This window comes from Saimiri boliviensis, chromosome 2 (genome assembly GCF_048565385.1).
Source record: "Saimiri boliviensis isolate mSaiBol1 chromosome 2, mSaiBol1.pri, whole genome shotgun sequence".
Classification (NCBI taxonomy): Eukaryota; Metazoa; Chordata; class Mammalia; order Primates; family Cebidae; genus Saimiri; species Saimiri boliviensis.
Window position 1 is genome coordinate 47,682,644 of NC_133450.1, and position 16,215 is coordinate 47,698,858.

General features: G+C 54.9%; 3 protein-coding genes across 5 annotated transcripts in view; 1 reads left to right on the forward strand and 2 right to left on the reverse strand.

Annotated features, from left to right (window-relative positions):
• Positions 1-10,241, reverse strand: part of ADCY4 (adenylate cyclase 4) — a 16,551-nt gene extending 6,310 nt beyond the window's left edge. For both annotated transcript variants that reach the window (XM_010334995.3, XM_003924262.4), the window contains exons 1-14: positions 9,648-10,241; positions 7,907-8,104; positions 7,653-7,814; positions 6,897-7,046; positions 6,346-6,494; positions 6,156-6,267; positions 5,310-5,437; positions 4,998-5,156; positions 4,555-4,687; positions 4,215-4,388; positions 1,596-1,639; positions 1,377-1,463; positions 1,137-1,206; positions 696-793 (exon numbers count right to left, since the gene is read on the reverse strand). In XM_010334995.3, coding sequence (XP_010333297.1) covers positions 696-793; positions 1,137-1,206; positions 1,377-1,463; positions 1,596-1,639; positions 4,215-4,388; positions 4,555-4,687; positions 4,998-5,156; positions 5,310-5,437; positions 6,156-6,267; positions 6,346-6,494; positions 6,897-7,046; positions 7,653-7,814; positions 7,907-8,104; positions 9,648-9,806 — 1,823 coding nt within the window. In that variant the 5' untranslated portion in view covers positions 9,807-10,241. The remainder of the gene's footprint in view (positions 1-695; positions 794-1,136; positions 1,207-1,376; positions 1,464-1,595; positions 1,640-4,214; positions 4,389-4,554; positions 4,688-4,997; positions 5,157-5,309; positions 5,438-6,155; positions 6,268-6,345; positions 6,495-6,896; positions 7,047-7,652; positions 7,815-7,906; positions 8,105-9,647) is intronic.
• Positions 10,242-11,191: 950 nt separating this feature from the next.
• Positions 11,192-15,855, reverse strand: RIPK3 (receptor interacting serine/threonine kinase 3). Its single transcript, XM_003924268.3, has 11 exons — positions 15,613-15,855; positions 15,260-15,400; positions 14,817-15,126; positions 14,244-14,389; positions 14,071-14,117; positions 13,700-13,867; positions 13,525-13,592; positions 12,934-13,290; positions 12,728-12,788; positions 12,166-12,233; positions 11,192-11,488 (listed from the first exon to the last, which is right to left on the reverse strand). Exons 1-11 carry the CDS (start codon positions 15,630-15,632, stop codon positions 11,336-11,338), a joined length of 1,539 nt encoding a protein of 512 aa, XP_003924317.1. The 5' UTR covers positions 15,633-15,855; the 3' UTR covers positions 11,192-11,335.
• NFATC4 (nuclear factor of activated T cells 4) overlaps positions 15,390-16,215 on the forward strand; it is a 34,469-nt gene continuing 33,643 nt past the window's right edge. Inside the window, exon 1 of one of the 2 annotated variants that reach the window (XM_010334991.3) lies at positions 15,390-15,643. The gene's annotated coding sequence lies outside the window, so the exon portion shown is untranslated. The remainder of the gene's footprint in view (positions 15,644-16,215) is intronic. The other variant, XM_074393268.1, reaches the window with a different exon arrangement.

A 16,215-nucleotide genomic window follows, 5' to 3' on the forward strand; every position in this document is an offset into this window, starting at 1 on the left:
CAAAGCTCTTTAACCTTGCTGCGTTTTCTTTTGTTTTGTTTTGAGATAGAGTCTTGCTCTGTTGCCCAAGCTGAAGTGCAGTGGCATGATCTCGGCTCACTGCAAACTCTGCTTCCCAAGTCCAGCGATTCTCCTGCCTCAACTACCCGAGTAGCTGAGATTACAGGCACCCGCCATCACCTCTGGTAAATTTTCGTGTTTTTAATAGAGACAGGGATTCACCATGTTGGCCAGGCTGGTATCAAACTCCTGACCTCTGGTGATCCACCCACTTCAGCCTCCCAAAATACTGGGATTACAGGCATGGGCCACCGCACCTGGCCACCTGGCCAAGTTAAGAACAAGTCCTTGTCCCTCCTAGCAGTGAACTAGGAATGAGGGACTACTTTCTAAGCTCACGCATTTGCTGCCAGATTTGGGTTTCTTAATGAAACAAACCCGCCTTCATGGGGATGTTATTGGCACCAAAAGAGACGTTCATGAGAAAATGCTTGTGCTGTGCAGAAAGTCCACAGGATGTACAAGGTTAAGATAAGGGCTGTGATTATCATTTTCCCCAGAACACACATTTCCTCTGCTGGTAAGAGCCTGAAGCTAAGGGGAAAGGGTGAAGGAAGAAAATGAGGGCAGGGGTCATGAGGGCAAGGGAATTAGCTTATGACAGCCGGGGCCTCCCTTGCCCGGGGTGCTCTCACCTGTTGGTCACTAGCATCTGGATGATGAAGTTGGAGAGAAAAACCAGGAAGGTGCAGGCTTCATAGTATTTGAAGGCGGGGAGTGCAGAGAGTCGGTACTGAAAGTGAGGGGGCCGGAGGTGGAGACAGGGCCCAGTGCTGCCCATCACCTTGAAGACATCACTCCCAGGCAAGAGGTGGGCTCCTCAGCCTCACTGCCCAGCCTCCAGTTCAGTTCCACGTAGACCCTACCAGTTCTCTAAGGAGCTACCCTCTGTTCTCCCACTACCACCCAGTAACTCAGTCTACAGAGTGACTTTCCTTTAGAGAGAGGCACAAGCTCCTCACTCCTAGGATCACAAACTAAGCAGACCTGGGGAGGACACCCAAGCACTGACCCCTCCCCAGGGCTAAGGAACTAAAGTTGGGAAGTCCTTTGGTGCTGCCCACTCTGCAGCCCACCTCTTTCTCCATCTCCTTCTCTCTGAAGTACAGTGTCAGTGGGTTGAAGTCCTTTGACTGCTTCCACTGTCTGGTGGGAGGTGGGAGGGTGGGTGAGAGCACCAGAGAGCAGAGGGCAGGGTAGGGCAGGAAGAGGGCAGAGTGAGAACAAGACAGGGTGGTCAGGGGAGTCTTCCCTCAGGCCCTCACGGAGTACCATCCCTCCTCCACCTCCCTCCCAGCCCTCTTTGTTCTCCGTACTTCTGCGAGTTGAGCTGCTCAATGACCTGGAAGAACTTGGCATCCCCGGTGTCCAGTTCATCATCTAGTCCCCGGGGAGTACGGCTCCTGCACAGTGAGAGCCAAGCCCATCACCACAGAGACCCTCAGAGCATCTGGGCAAAGCAGGAGCAGCCCCCCAGGGTGGATGGAAGGGTCACCCAGACAGCCCCACTGGTAAAGACTCTCAGGACTCCTCACCGATCCAGGCTCCACTGGGGGCTAAAGGAAGCCAGGGCCTTCTCCTGTTGGGAAAGCACATGGGGGAGGTGGGCATGGTGGGTGATTTTCCCGCAGTGAGGTACACCACGAGCCACACTACATGCTCTATACATGCCACACTACATGCTCTATACATATCCTTGACCTTGGGCATTTGACTGGGCTCTTTCTGCTCCCTCTAATGACCTCTCTCTCTCCCAAATCCTACCTGCCCTTGAAGGGGAGGTTTGAATTTCCTTAAAGTTTCCCCCTGGCTCACTAGACTCCCAGGATCTTTTTTTTTTTTTTTTGGGGGGGGGGGTGAGGTTGTGTCTTGCTCTGTCACCCAGGCTGGAGTGCAGTGACGCGATCTCAGCTCACTGCAGACTCTGCCTCCCGGGTTCAAGTGATTCTCCTGCCACAGCCTTCTAAGTAGCTGGGATTACAGGTGTGTGCCACCACGCCCAGCTAATTTTTGTATTTTTAGTAGAGACAGGGTTTCACCACGTTGGTCAGGCTGGTCTCAAACTCCTGACCTCAGGTGATCTGCCTGCCTCAAACTCCCAAAGTGCTGGGATTACAGGCAAGAGCCACCATGCCTGGCCGACCCCCAGGATCTTTATACTCTTGATTTCCTCATAGTTTCTATCACTTCCTGGGCAACTCTGTCTTCTATAGGCTTGAGTGGCTGTAGATTCTATGTCTCACTTTCCCTTAAGAGTGCACAAATTCCAAAGGCAGGGACTTTCCCATCACCCTTGGATGCCAAAAAAAAAAAAAAAAAAAAAAAACAAAACTCTGTTGGTATAAATTGAAGTAGCAATGATAAACATTCTGACTCCTTTCTGACCTTTCCTGAGGTCAGCCAGGCTGAGCTGAGAGGTGTAGTGGCGGATAACAAAGTAAGGAGAAGAAAGAAGAAGAAGAAAGGAAGTAAACCCTATTACAGTCATTCTCTTCCTCATCAAAAGGAATGCACAGTACAAGGAGTGATATGAAAATGAGGAGGCAAAGAAAGCAGCTGCTGAGAGGGAATGAAGCTTTGTGGGCCACTGCCTAGTACAGGAAATATGGTGAGCATTTCTCCCTGCTCCCTGTGGTCTATGCAGAGGAAGCAGAGTCTCATGTCACATCATCCCTCAAACTAAAGCCTGGTGTATGGGAGAGAGAAAGGGAGAAGGAAAGATATTGAGAGGGAATGATATGTTTTAGGTGTGAGTCCATCCATGCACCTGTATATGGGACTAACTTTTTTCAAACTACCTATCTGCCCCCTCCCAACACCTGTAAACTATTTGAAGGCAGGGAAACATCTTACTGATTTCGATCTTTTCAAGAACTGGCCTAATGCCTGCCACACAGTAGGTGTTCAGAAAACGTAGAAGGAATGAATGGATGAACAAACACACACACACTGCCCCTGCCCCACCACTCAAAGTTTCACATTGTTTAGGGGTAAGCCAATGGTGATTTTCAGGACATCTTTTTTTTTTTTTTTTTTGAGATGGAGTTTTGCTCTGTTGCCCAGGGTAGAGTGCTGTGGCATGATCTCAGCTCATTGCAACCTCCACCTTCCAGGTTCAAGTGATTCTTCTGCCTCAGCCTCCCAAGTAGTTGCAATTACAGGCATGTACCACCACGCCTGGCTAATTTTCGTATTTTTAATAGAGACGGGATTTTACCATGTTGGCCAGGCTGATCTCAAACTACTGACCTCAAACTATCTGTCTGCCTCAGCCTCCCAAAGTGCTGGGATTACAGGCATGAGCCACCGTGCCTGGCAAGATTTCTAATATTTGACCCAGCCCCCGGAACTTCAGGGGCTAAGTGGATTTCTGTGCTAGTGAGGTCCTGCCTCCAGAGACATCTTTGAACAAGGGGTCTGGCTTTTCCACCCTGATACTCCCTAGCCTGCACACTGGTGGAAAGTGGCAGGAGGTCTAGCATGGGCCCTGGCAGGCATTCCTACCATGTAATTGCACCTAAGGTCATCTTACAGTCCCTGGGCTTATAGCAATCCCCACACACCACTTCACCCACGCTGGAGGCCTCATCCTGCAACAGTGAGCTGAGACTCGGCTTCTTCCTTCATCTTCCTCCTGCTGGCTTAACCCTCTGACCTCTCCCCTACCTCATGCTAACACTTGGAAATAAGTACTTCCTGCAATCACTGCTACCAGTGTCCTTCCCCCACTCTCCAATGTTGGGGGGATTGAAGGAGAGAGCACGCAGTTACAGGAATTGACTTAAACAGAGACATTTCCTGGTGCTATAGGTGCACAGCCCTAGAATCAGAGTCAGGAGGAAGTGGGAGTTCAACTGCCTTTGTGATGTCAGGGGAAGGCTATCTCCTGAGTGGAGGCAGGGGAGTTATGAACATGGGGTCTGTGGGGATCTTGTATTATCTCTGAGGGTAGCTGGAGGGCTCTTCCTCTGGAAGGAGGGTCAAGGAAGGGCCTGAACCAGTGACTGGGGTGACCAGACAGTTCAGGATTTTGGGACGTCACAAATCATTAAGTGACTCACTTGTGGTGGGGGCAGGGAAGGCTGGGCTGGGGCCCGAGAATACTGGGGGTGAGTTTACCTAAGCTCTGGGGCTCAGGATGAAGGTGCACATACCGGGAGAGGGGTGGAGGTGGACACCGGGCTGTCGACGTGGCTCAGGTGGGCAAAAGGCTTGGCTGCGCCCCAGGACTCCAGGTAGCGGGTCATCAGCAGTGATGGACGCATCTTGGGGCCCTCGAGCGAAGACAGCAAGCCCCGTGCAGTGCCCTTCTCATCCTCCTCCTCTGCCTGGGGCACAGGAGAGCTGAGAGTAAAGACCACAGACAGTTCCTCATTCTCCCTCCACCCCCCACTAGGACCCAGGAACTCAATCTCTGGCACAGAAGAGATCAGGTCTGTTGGCTGTGAGATGGTTTGTGTGGGTCAGCCTACGGGGTCCTGGCTGGGCTTTTACCCGCGGATCAATGACCAGGTAGGTAGGCTCCCCTAGCTCCCGAAGGTAGGGGTCCCGATGTTCCATGCCTGCGTCCTCCACAGCATAAGCCCCTGCCAACAGGGCCAGGGTAGCCCCTGTGATGTGCACTCGCCTGGAAGGTGGGGGGAAGAAGGGGTTAGCAGGAACGGCCTTTAAACCTCCTATTCCCCATCCTGCTTCCTGGCTCCTAGAACTGACAAACATTTCATGTCTTTCAAAGGTCATTCCTGGAGGTCTGACTTCAAGAAGGACCCTATGTTACAGGGCGTGCCTCCCAGCTCCCCTCCCTGCACCCTAGGGTCTCCCCGAGTCCCACATCAGACTCATCTTAAGGTACTCATCTTTGCTCATCTTAAGGAACTAATGAAAAGAGTGGCAGCCTGTGGTAGGCCTGGTTGGTTGCCTAGGGCCCCAGGTCTCACCCTGGTACACCGCCTGCCTCCATGTGGTTAGCCAGTGTGACATCATGGGACCAAACATCATACTGCCACTTCTGCAGCCCGATGACTCCGCAGAGTACGCTGCCTGAGTGCACACCCACACGCATGTTGATGTCCACGCCGGTAGCTGCCCGAAGTTTCCTGAGCAGACAGAGTGTGTGTGGGACAATCTGAGTCCTACCCTCAGGCCTGCCTGGGCGGCACCCGTGCTTCTCACAAAGAGGACTTCTGCCAGCTGCCTGTTGCCTCCCACATCCACCCTCAGCATCCCTCCTGCCCACTGCCTGAGCTGACCTGATGGCCCGGCACATGTCCAACCCCATGCGCACGCAGTTGATGGCATGGTCTGGCAGTGAGAGTGGCAGCCCGGAGACACAGTAGTAACAGTCCCCCAGGATCTTGATCCGCATGCATTCATGCTCCTGGGAGCGTGTATGTGGGTGTGTAGAGGAACCTGGGTTAGAGGCCAGAAGGGTAGGAGGGAGTTGGGAAAAGTGGGGAGTGTGGTATTCCTGAAGAACTTCCAAGGTAGGGTAGTGTCTAGGTCAGATCTAGGAACTCCTTTAGCTTGACATGGGGCTGACTGTCTTCCATGCAGATCTCTTTCTCAGAAGGGTTTCCTCAAGAGCAGGATGTCTGTGGCTCTTTCCACTTTTGGCATGTGAAGGGGGCACCCAGAGTTAAGTATATGGTACTGGTCTCGGGATTGAGAGGTTGGGGGGAATCCAAGAATTGGTTGCTTGGAGGCATCCCTGGGATCTAAGTAGGTTGCTGGGCTGAGGTTGCATAGGGCAGAAATTTCTCTTGAAAGGGCCTCCTTAGGTTAGAATATCAGAATATCTCTACAGATTTGGTGGTAGTGTCCAGAAACACATGTGTTGGGGCTCTGAGCATGTTTGAGGCATTGTAGTTGGGACATCTGCAAAGATATTGAGAGATCTCTGTGGGTTTGAGCTGTGTGGTGAGCTGCTTCATGTTGGGAATGTTTGAGAGGGTTTCCTCCTTTCCATTGGAATATTTGGGGATCTGCATGGGTTGAAGTGGGCATGGGGTCTTATGAGGTGGGAATTTTCCTTGGAATGGGCTACCGAGGATGGGATGTTTGAGGGTCCCTGGGCGGGGAAGGAAGCCCCCTCTGACCTTGGCAATCTGGTCGAATTTGCCAAAGAGCTCATTGAGCATGAGCACCAGCTCCTTAGGGGAACACTCGCTGGCCAGCCGTGTGAAGCCCACGATGTCAGCATACAGCACGCTACATAGGGCAGACTGTGTCAGTGGGGCCAGGATCTCAGTCCACAGGCCCCTCCCCTCCAGTCATCCTTACTCATACCTGACTCCCTGGTGCCTCTTGACATAGAGGCTGTGGAAATTGTTGGTGCTCTCTGGCCGTGACCCCTGACCTGCCTGCAGCCGTGCCATGATCTCTGCCTTCATCTCTCGTGCCAGGTAGGCAGGAAGGATGGACAAAAGAAGGTGTTCCTGGAAGAGGTCACTATGAGCACCAACTCTTCTGCACCTTAAAGCCATGAGCCCCTGCCCCCAAAATCACTCAGGAGCCCACACTGCCCTGCCCACCCCAGGTGCTCTCCAGGATGCTCTCCCAAGTCCTCCTGCTGCACACAGCAGGGCCCCAACACTCCATCCTACAATGATCACCTTCAGGGACTGTTCTCCACTTAATATAATGCTTTAAAGTGCTTTTTATAAGCTGTTGTTTGAGCCTCACAACCTTCTAAGGTGGGCAATACCCATGTTTTATACAAAAGAGAAAACAGGTCAAGAAAACTGCCCAGAGTCACTCAACTTGTGAAGAAGCCTCGTTATGTAATCTAAGCAACTCCTCTCTTGGAACACTGGTCTGCCTTCCTAGGCCCGGCTGACCTGGTGCTTCTTCTCGGTGTCCAGCCTCCGCCGCGAGTGCAGGGAGCTGAGTGCCTCCCGGAACGTGGCCCGCAGGGCGCGCTCCATCAGCGCCTTATGGTACACTCCCAGCACGTTCCCGCACAGAAACAGCACCGCGTTTGCCGCCAACTGTGGGTGAGGGCCAGCCTCAGAGGACACGGGCCCCGGGTGGTTGTCCTATGTAGCTTCAGTTGGTCTCAAACACTGGCTGGGGAAGACTGGACTCTACAGTGAGGGACCTAAGTGTTGTTGGACGAGAGGTGCCACCCTGTGGCATCCCGAGGGGCTTCTCCCTTCCCAGATACTCCCTGCTCCAGACTCTCGGCTGCTGCACCAACACGACCTCTTCGGTCTGGAAACCTTTGCAGGTACATTTCCTCTGCCTGGAATACCACTCCACTGTCGCTACTCACTCCTGTCGCACAAAACTTTTTTTTTTTTTTTTTTTTTTTTCACATTCTCTGTGAAGGTTTCATTAGCCACATCTGTCGCCACCTGCCTGATCCCCCGGCAAACCGCGACACGACTTCCTTCCCTGAGGCCTGGAACCCTCTTCCGGTAACAGCAGGCACTGTACCGCACTGGTGTACCGGTTCCACGAAAGCACGGTTGGATCTGTGTATCCTTCGCCCAGCGTTGAACCCTGCCTTGGAGTCACAGCTCAACCATCCCCCGAAAGGAGCAAACCAGTGGCAGAGCCGTCCCGAGCGCAGCCTGTGCTACTTGCGTGCTCACCTGCGGCAGCAGCGCGGGCCGTGAGTCCGGCTGTGGCCCAAGATACAGCCCGAGGACCAGCAGATGCGAGAGTGAGGAGGCGAGGCCCGCGACGGTGGCGTCTCGCATGCCCAAGGGCAGCATGGCATACACCGTGAAGATGACGAAGAGAAAATAGGACACCTGGGGGAGGGGCGCGGGAAGCTGAAGAAGGTCCAAGTGGCGCTATTCAAGGCTCGGGCTGTCCCCGCTGCCCGGCCTGCCGCCCCTCTCACCTGGTCCCAGGCGCTCACCACGCCCCCGGTGAACAGGAAGGCGTGGCCTAGCGCTAGCAGCGCGGCCCACACCAAGCCCGACAGGGGTCGCGTCCAGCGCTGCAGCCGCTGCTCGCGGGAAGCGAGGCCCAGCAGCAGCGAGAAGCCGCCCAGCGCGCACAGCACAGTGGTCAGGAAGCTCGGATCTGAGGCCAGCTCCTGTGGGCAAGGGGTGTGCGAGGCAAGATTTTGACAGGGAGAAGGAACGAACCTGGTAAAGGAAGAACCGGCAGCTCGGCCCTCAGCCCATTTCTGAAAGGTGTCTCGAGCCCAAGTACGAAAAGGAGGCAAGGCACCTCCACTTGCCATTCATTTTCGGTTGAACCATTTGAAATTGCTGGTGTCCTACTGTTTTTATCTAGACTCAGCAACCTCGTGTGGTTTTGTTGGTTTTTTTTTTTTTTTTTTTTTTTTTTTTTTTTTTTTTTTGAGACATCTCGCTCTGTCGCCCAGGCTGGAGTTTCGTGGCGCGATCTCGGCTCACTGCAACTTCTGCCTCCCGGGTTCAAGCGATTCTTGTGCCTCAGCCTCCCGAGTAGCTGGGATTACCGGTTCCCGTCACCACGCCCGGCCAATTATTATTATTATTTTGTATTTTTAGTAGAGACAGGGTCTCGCCAAATTGCCCGGGCTGGTCTCGAACTCCTGGGCTCAAGCGATCTCCAACCTCGGCCTCCAAAAGTGCTGGCATTACAGGCGTGAGCCATCGCGCCCAGCCTCTTGTGGTCCAACCTATTATCTCGCTGAGCCTGGGACAGCTACCCAGAAGAACTGGCTCCCATCCCCTATTTGTGAATACATGACCTTTCAGAGCCTGGGGTTTTGTTTTGTTGTTGTTCTTGCTTTAAAATAAAAAGGGAACCACGGTGTTGTGAAGCAAGTGAAAGATAGATCCTAGCTCACAAGAAGGCACTTCAGAATGAATGTCTCCAAATCTGGCCAATTTGCTCAGGAGATTCCCGGCGCCTGGGCCAGTGGCTGGCAGCTTGGAGGGCGGCGGAGGCAGTACGCCAGGACTCGCCGAGTCCCGCACCTCCCTGGCCACCAGGGCTGCGATCTCGCCACCTGCCTCAACTCTTCGCAGAAGTCTCACCGCCGTCCCCGACTTTTGTCCCCACCTCTTTCCGGATTTCGGCCTGGACCAGCAAGGATTGGCCGCGCCCGGTGATTTTCCCACCTTGCCTCCAAGAAGTGAAAAGAAAACCCGGGACAAGCTATTTCTAGAATTGGATTGAAGACCCCCTTCCTCCCCAAACAAATTGGAATGGGTTTATTTTGGGACTCAGTGAGGGCCGGGTTGGAGGGTGCCTTCTGGGAGTCTATGGGTACAACTGCCCCACATCCCCTAAGAGGGAGAGAAAGCCAGGAAATGAATTCCCCAGGGGCCTCCTAGAATTTCCCCTTTGGAAAACTGGAAAATCCGGCAATGGATTTATTGTGGAACCTGCAGACCACAGATGCTCCCGAACTTTTTCGGAACCGGGACAGAAACGGGAAGCAACCAGGGCTCAGCTTTGTCCCAGTGCAGACTCAGAAGGGTAGAGTGACTTGCCCAGGGTCACTGCAGTTCCTAGCCAGGCTCAACGGTCCTTTCTTTCTCGGCTCCCAGCAGCGAAAACATATCGAAAAGAAGACCCCACCAACCCCAACCCCGAAAATGCCCCCCAGGCAGCGACCCTCCCGCAGCGGAGATCCGGCTCACCCTGCCGCTGGCCCAGGCCACGGCGAGCAGCGCCGCGAGCGCGCAGAGCATGATCCCCAGCAGCAGCAGCAGCAACGGGTACTGCTGGCTCAGGCTGTAGTAGGTCTCGTAGAAGAGGTCTTCGCTGGGGGGCGGCCGGGGGCTGAAGAGGCGGGCCATGATCTCTCCCGCCCCGAGCCCCGGGGCTGGCAAAGGCCGGGCTCCGGGTTACCTCCTTCGGCCCAGCGGGCCCCACCTGGGTCTTTCTCACGCGCTCCAAGCCGCTATCACCGCGCGCCCCAAACCTCGCGGCAACTCCTTCTCCTTTTTCAGGCCCTCCCGGCGGCCTCCCAGCCCGCTCCCAGCTGGCGATGAGGGGACCCCTCAGTCCTTTCCTCCTCCCCCCTCATACCCGGAGTGTGGAGGTGCCCTAGCAAAGCCTCATTGCCAGGGGGGCAGGACTTGGGGTTGGTGCGAGGGAGCCCCGGGTTCCCCTGTCCCCGAAACTCACTGCCCGCGGCGCTGGCGCAGCGGAGTGGGCTGGGCCAGGGGAGAGAGCCAGGGGCCTGGTGGCGGAGTCACGCTTGCTGCTGCGCTCTGGCTCGGAGTCCCGGGCGACAGGAGCTTCCCTCCCGGCGCCGCGGGCCCCCTCCCACTTCCCCGACAGGACAGCCCGTCCCCTTCCTGTGCAAAAGCCGGACTCCCCTGGTATTCTACCCGACTTGGTTTTGTCTCTCCTAACACCATCGCCTCCCCGCTTCAGCCCCTTCAGGGAAGGGCAATGTGGACCCTGGGAGAGATGCGAAGGGATGGGCTGGGGTGGACTCAATGGGATGTGTCCGAATGGGGGTGAACGTTTGGTAGTGGGGAGTCTGAGGGGGGCTGAAGACTGGTGAGAATGTAAGGAAGAATGTGGGTGGTGATGGAGATCTAGGTCAGAGTTGGGGGCGCTAATTCCCCACCCCTCTCGGACTGGCTGGCAACCACCGCCACCAGGTTTGAACTGTTCATGCTCTGTGGGAGGGGATGCTCGTGTATGTAACTTTAGGAGCCATAGCTTTCCACTCCTGAACAGCAGCTGGGAATCAAAAGGGAAGCAATGTCTAGGAAGCAAACTGAGTGTGTGTTGGAGACAGGTATGGGGCACCATGACCTCCAAGAGCCTGGGGGCACTGTGCAGGGCCTGGTCTGCTATGTTTCACATAGACACATCCCTCCCCATGGCCCCACAACCGAGTCTTGAAAGCTCAGAAGAGAAGGGACCACAGCTTCTATCCCTGGAGTTTAGGGTTAGGGTGGGGTTACCATCCTAGGCTTTAGAGGAAGGAAGCACCACCCTGAGATTAGAGTGGTCTGGGGAACCAGGCCTCTGGGATTCATTCCTTCCTGTTGTAGACGGCTGGGCCCTGACCTTGTGTGCCAGGCTGTTGCCCACTCCCAGCCCCCAGCATCCCCACTTCCTGCCTTAGCAAAGCTGTGGTGCCTCCCTCTCCCTCACTGGCAGCCCCCACCCCCATTCCAGTCCCTCCCTGTCCCCCTGGCTGAGCTCAGACTTTGGCTAGCATTCCATCATGTTTATTGACTCCTGGGGGACAGATCACAAAGTCAGTTTGTGGGCCGGCCAGACTGCCCTAAAAGGAAGTCAGGGGCCTCACCGGGTGGCGCTCTTCCTTAACTCTTAACTCTTGGAGGCAGGCTCAGAAGGTGCTTTATTTCCCACTATGATTATACCCACTCTGTGGCTCACTCCAGGCTTCATGTTCTTTAGGGCCTTCTTGCAAACCTACTGGTGGGGAGTGCTGCCAGCCTCTGCCCATGCCCAAAGGTGCCAGACCCTGGGTGGGCAAGGCAGTTGTCTGTGAAGCATGAGCGGTGAGAAACAAACCTCTGGAACACCAAGGTGAGGAAGGAAGTGGATTTTTGTTTGGCCGGGAGCTGCTGCGGGCTACAGCCTCATTCACGGAGCTCCCCAGAAGCAGCTTCTCTCCCCTTTTAGAGGCTTACAATACTAAAGGGGGAAACTGAGGTGAAACTATGTCATTGTCCATTTGTTGGACATACGATCTTTGGCTTCATTGATTTGCTAATTCATACGCAGTGTGAGTGGGAACAGGCAGTGGAGAGGGCTTACAGAGACTGGACAAAGGCAGTAAACTATTTGTTGGCAGAGGTGTTTCCAGGAGGGAGCCGGCCATGCAGTCGTGGGGGCTGACCCAGTGCCAGGCTCCAGCTGGTAGGGATAACATTCATTCGCAACTCTTTCAAGGCTTACAGATAGCAGAGACACTGGGAACTGAAGAGGTTCTTCCCAGTTCTTTGGTATTTTATTTTATTTTAGAGATGGAGTTTCCCCATGTTGGCCAGGCTGGTCTCGAACTCCTGACCTCAGGTGATTCACCCACCTAGGCCTCCCAAAGTGCTGGGATTACAGGCATGAGCCACTGTGACCAGCCTATACCCTCCTCCCCATCGGGTGGGGAGGAGGAGGTGGCGGCTGGGAAGTCGGAGGAGGGGAGGGGGTCTCCCCTCTCATCAGTAGCATAGTCAAGTAGTTGTGGTTTCCAATTTGCACCCCAGAGCAGTCGTGTAAGGTAACAGATGGTGTCCCTTTAAGAGAAAAAGTGATGGTGGCAGGAGGGTTTAGCTGTCAGAAAGGCAAAGTTGAGGGTGGGTGGGGAGTATGAGGTTTCCACTTGTCAGTGGCTTCTGTCAAGGTGTGCCCTGTGCCCTCCCCTTCAGAGTTCCTCTCCAGAATTCGGTTAGCAGAAGCTCTAGAGAGTGGCAATGGACATTTGAGACCCTGATTTTTTTTGCCGGGAGGTCCTCTGGACTGCTGAAACAACAATGGAACTTAGGGACAACACACAGAGCTGGTGTTGTGGAAAGTTAGAAAACTCAGGGACAAAGCCAAGCTTTACTGTGAGACCGCAGAGCACTCCTTTCTTAGGGAATGTCAGTTTTCCCATTTATGAAATGAGAAGGTTAAGTTAGATGGTCTTCTCCCTTCCCCTCCACAAGGTACCCTGAATCTAGATATAGGTCTGGAGGAAGAGTCTGGTGGAATAATTGAACAGGAAAAAAAAGAGGTAGACAGTGGGTACCTGTTCCTGGATTTGGCTCCGGGTTCCTGGAGGACCAGTTCGTGCCATGTCTCTCAGCCCCCTGCAAACAGCACAGAGCATTCAGTTCCATCCCGACCCGGAGTCTGGTGCTCCCACTGCACTCCTCTCAGCTCCAAGTTTTCCCTGGCAAGGGGACAGGATTTATAGGAGTTCTAGTGCATCCCCTAATCCTGCCAATATCTCACCTGATTCCTTTGGGGTCCAGGATCTGGTGTTCCAGTTGAGGTGGGGCTGGGCGTCTGGTTTCTGAAAGTTGAGGTCTCTGGAGTCTGGGGAGGTTGAGCCATTGAATCTGAAGATGTCCCTGCTGTCCTGGCTTGTGGAACCTGCTCCTCTTGTGCCCTGCTCTTCTTGGTAAGGCTCAGGTATTTTTCAGGAACACAGCTGGAAGACTCCTCTAGATTCAGTTTGTTTAGCAGGTCAGAATCCATGAAATCATCATAACAGTGCTGCCTTTCTGTGGTTCTCCCAAAGCCATCCATTTCTGTCTTTCCTTGGCCTGACCTATTGCTGCTCCTGAGCTCAGACAGGAAATTCTTTACCTGCAGGGATGGAGGAGTTTGCTTGGTATGACTTGGATGAGCCAGAGTAAACCCAAGGGAGTAGTCTCTTGGTCCATAATCTGTTGTCTGGGAACTCAGGGGTGGGCGGGGGAGGGTGAGGACAAGGTTCAAGGCATAAAAAGTGGTGATCAGTGGTAAGTCATTGTACGGCTAGAGAGTCATGTTGTGCTATCCCTGACCAGCTCCTAGGGAGGGATGATGTTGGGAGCTCACTGTGGAGACAGCATCATTCACATTGTTCTTCACCAGCTGGAAGGCTTCATCAGTTCTTGGTAGGCATTCTAGAGGGACAGCAGAGTGGGTTGCAGGTGAGCAAATCTTTTCCTGAGAAGAGCCCCCTGCTGACAGACCCAAGCTTACCCCAGATCCAGCTAACTGGCCAGCTCACCCTGGAAGGAGGGTCTGTCCTTGGGCTCACTGCTCCAGCAGAGCTGCATTAACTCCTTCAGTCCTTCCAAGCCGGGAGTCTCAGGCCCAGCTTGGGGCAGCTCGTTCAGTGAGGGCCGGGCCTCCCTCTGGTGCACTGCTCCATACACCAGCGATGCTACGGTCGGCACTGGAGTAGGGGAGGTGGGTGAGAAGAGAAGGCATTCTGGGTAAAAGGGAATATCTGTCCATCATGGAAAGAGGCAGGGAGTGTAATGTGGGGGCACCAAGAGGGAGGAGGGCAGTTTAAGTAGATGAGCAGGAAGGGGAAGCCTTGGGGCTTTCAGAAGGGCACCTGGGGTTAAGGATCCCAGAATCCGCCTAGAGTCTTACACTCAGCTTCTCTTCCAGCAAGCACTGCCCACATTAGGATCCCAAAGCTGCAGGAGACACAAAGCTGAGGACAGCTCCAATCACTGTCAAGACTCCCTTCCTATATGCCATTCCCTAGGAGAGCCAAGAGAGGTGTAGGAATCCCGGCTGTGTGTTTGGGGTGGGATCCTTACCTGTAGACATCACTGGCTCGGGAAGCCTTCCGGTTTACATTAACACACAGTTCTGGGGCCAAGTAGCCCAGGGTGCCCACTGGCTCCCTGGACCCTGACCCTGACTGTGAGCTTCCCTGAAATGTGGACAGGCCAAAATCTGCCAGCTGCAAATGAAGGGAAGAAGGGGGAAGTAGGGAAGACAAAGGGGCCAGGCAGCCTCCAGAATCCTCCCTACCCCCAGATGGTGCAGGTTCAGCTTTGTAAAGGGAGTGTGAAAGTCAAGGGAAGGGGTTCCCTTGGATGGTAGATCTAGGTGCCCTGTGGTAGGGCTGAGTCAAAGTCTGAGTCTCCAGGGACTGGTGGGACAGCTGGTGGAAATGACTCGTGTGGGTCAGGGCCTCTATCACCTGGTATGGCAAGAGCTAAAACTCCCGGCTGGACTTTGTCCCCTGACAGCTCTGAGTCCAGAGGGAGAGACTGTGCCTATTCCAAAAAACAGGGCTCTGCAGGTCTAGTGTCTGGTGGGCCTGGCTGGAGCAGCTCTGGGGTCGGGCCTTGTCCTGAGGCTGAGAGGGGTGTAGACCAGCTAACCTTGACGTGCAGCTCTGGGTCCAGCAGGATGTTGGATGGCTTGAGGTCCCGGTGCAGGAGCACCGGGTCCTGCTCATGCAGGTAACACATCCCGAGCACCACTTCTTTCAGCAGGCGGCAAAGGAGTGGCCAGGGCCGAGGGCACTGGGGATCCAGCAGCCCCGACAGGGAGCCGTTCTCCATGAATTCAGTCACCAGAGCCGGCCTGAAGTCTTCGTCCCACCCCACCTTCTCGATGACCCCTTTCAGGCGCAGCACGAATTCGTTATCCAGACTTGCCATGGCCTTGACCTCCCTGGATATCGCTTTCCTACACTCCAGGAGAGAGCTGGAGTCTCACGGGGGTCCCGGGAGAATCCCTCCCTTCCCCATTCAGGTCCCAGAGCACCGCGGCTCCACCTTTTTGCCCAGACCTTGGCCGGCGGGCAACCCAGGTCACTCACGAGTTCACGATCTTGACCGCCACATCACAGCCCCACTTCCTGTGATGCGCCCGGAACACGGTGCCGAACCCGCCCGAGCCGACGAGCCTGGGGTTCTCCAATTCCTCGTCTAACACCAAGGAGGCCGAAGCACGGTTCCACCTGAGAGAGGGGTGTCGCCCTGCAGCCGGCCGCGCCGCGCGTCGGCGCTGCCGCCCCCGCCCCCGTGGCTCGGCGCGCCCACTGCAATCGCAGCCTCCCCGCACCCCCCAACCCCGTCGGTTCCCGGACCCAAAGGCGTTCTCTGAGCGAGTCGCGGGTCGCTCTGGGGGTGAGTGTCGGAGGCTGCGGTCCACATGCCACTCCCTACTCACCATAACTTGACGTGAGACATCGGGCTGGAAGGTACGAGGGGGCCGCTGGAAACTGCGAGCTGCAGGAGATGGAGTGACTTCCGGGGCTGCGGTCTTTGGTAGAGAGGGGAAGGGGTCTGCCTGTACAGGCGTCGGTCTCTAGACCAAGACGGTGATTCCACTTTCCGGGTTGCTACCCCTATTCCGAGTTGACTGAACAACTTCCCTTTCAGGCGCCTCTACAGCCCCGCCCCTGGGGTGGGGCAGGGGGCAGAGCGAAAGCTAGTGCTTTTCTCTCTAACTAGCGTTTCTTGGGCGCCTGTTGCGTGCCGCGGCCAGGTTGGGTGTAGCTGGGCATTGAGGATGTTAGGGAAGGAGTCCTCACCTTCCAGGAATCCACAATCGACCCACTCCTACAGCCAACGCCTTCCCTTTTCCCACAGGATTTCCTGCTCCACCACCTGCCAGGCCATGAGTGGGTATGGTGCTTAGGAGGGTTTTACGGTTTTGGGGCTCAGCTCTCACACAGCTGTCCTAAGATTATAGCCAACTTACTACGCACCAAGTACATGTATTAGCTTATTTAATTCTCACATGAACCCTAAGGGGATAGGTACTGCTTTT

Coding starts and splice junctions, on each gene's coding strand:
- RIPK3 (XM_003924268.3), bottom strand. CDS start 15,632: ATGTCTCACGTCAAGTTATG. Junction 14,390..14,816: donor ACCCAGAGCTGCACGTCAAG/GTTAGCTGGTCT, acceptor CTTCATTTGCAG/CTGGCAGATTTTGGCCTGTC. Junction 12,234..12,727: donor GGAGCCAAATCCAGGAACAG/GTACCCACTGTC, acceptor TTTCTCTTAAAG/GGACACCATCTGTTACCTTA.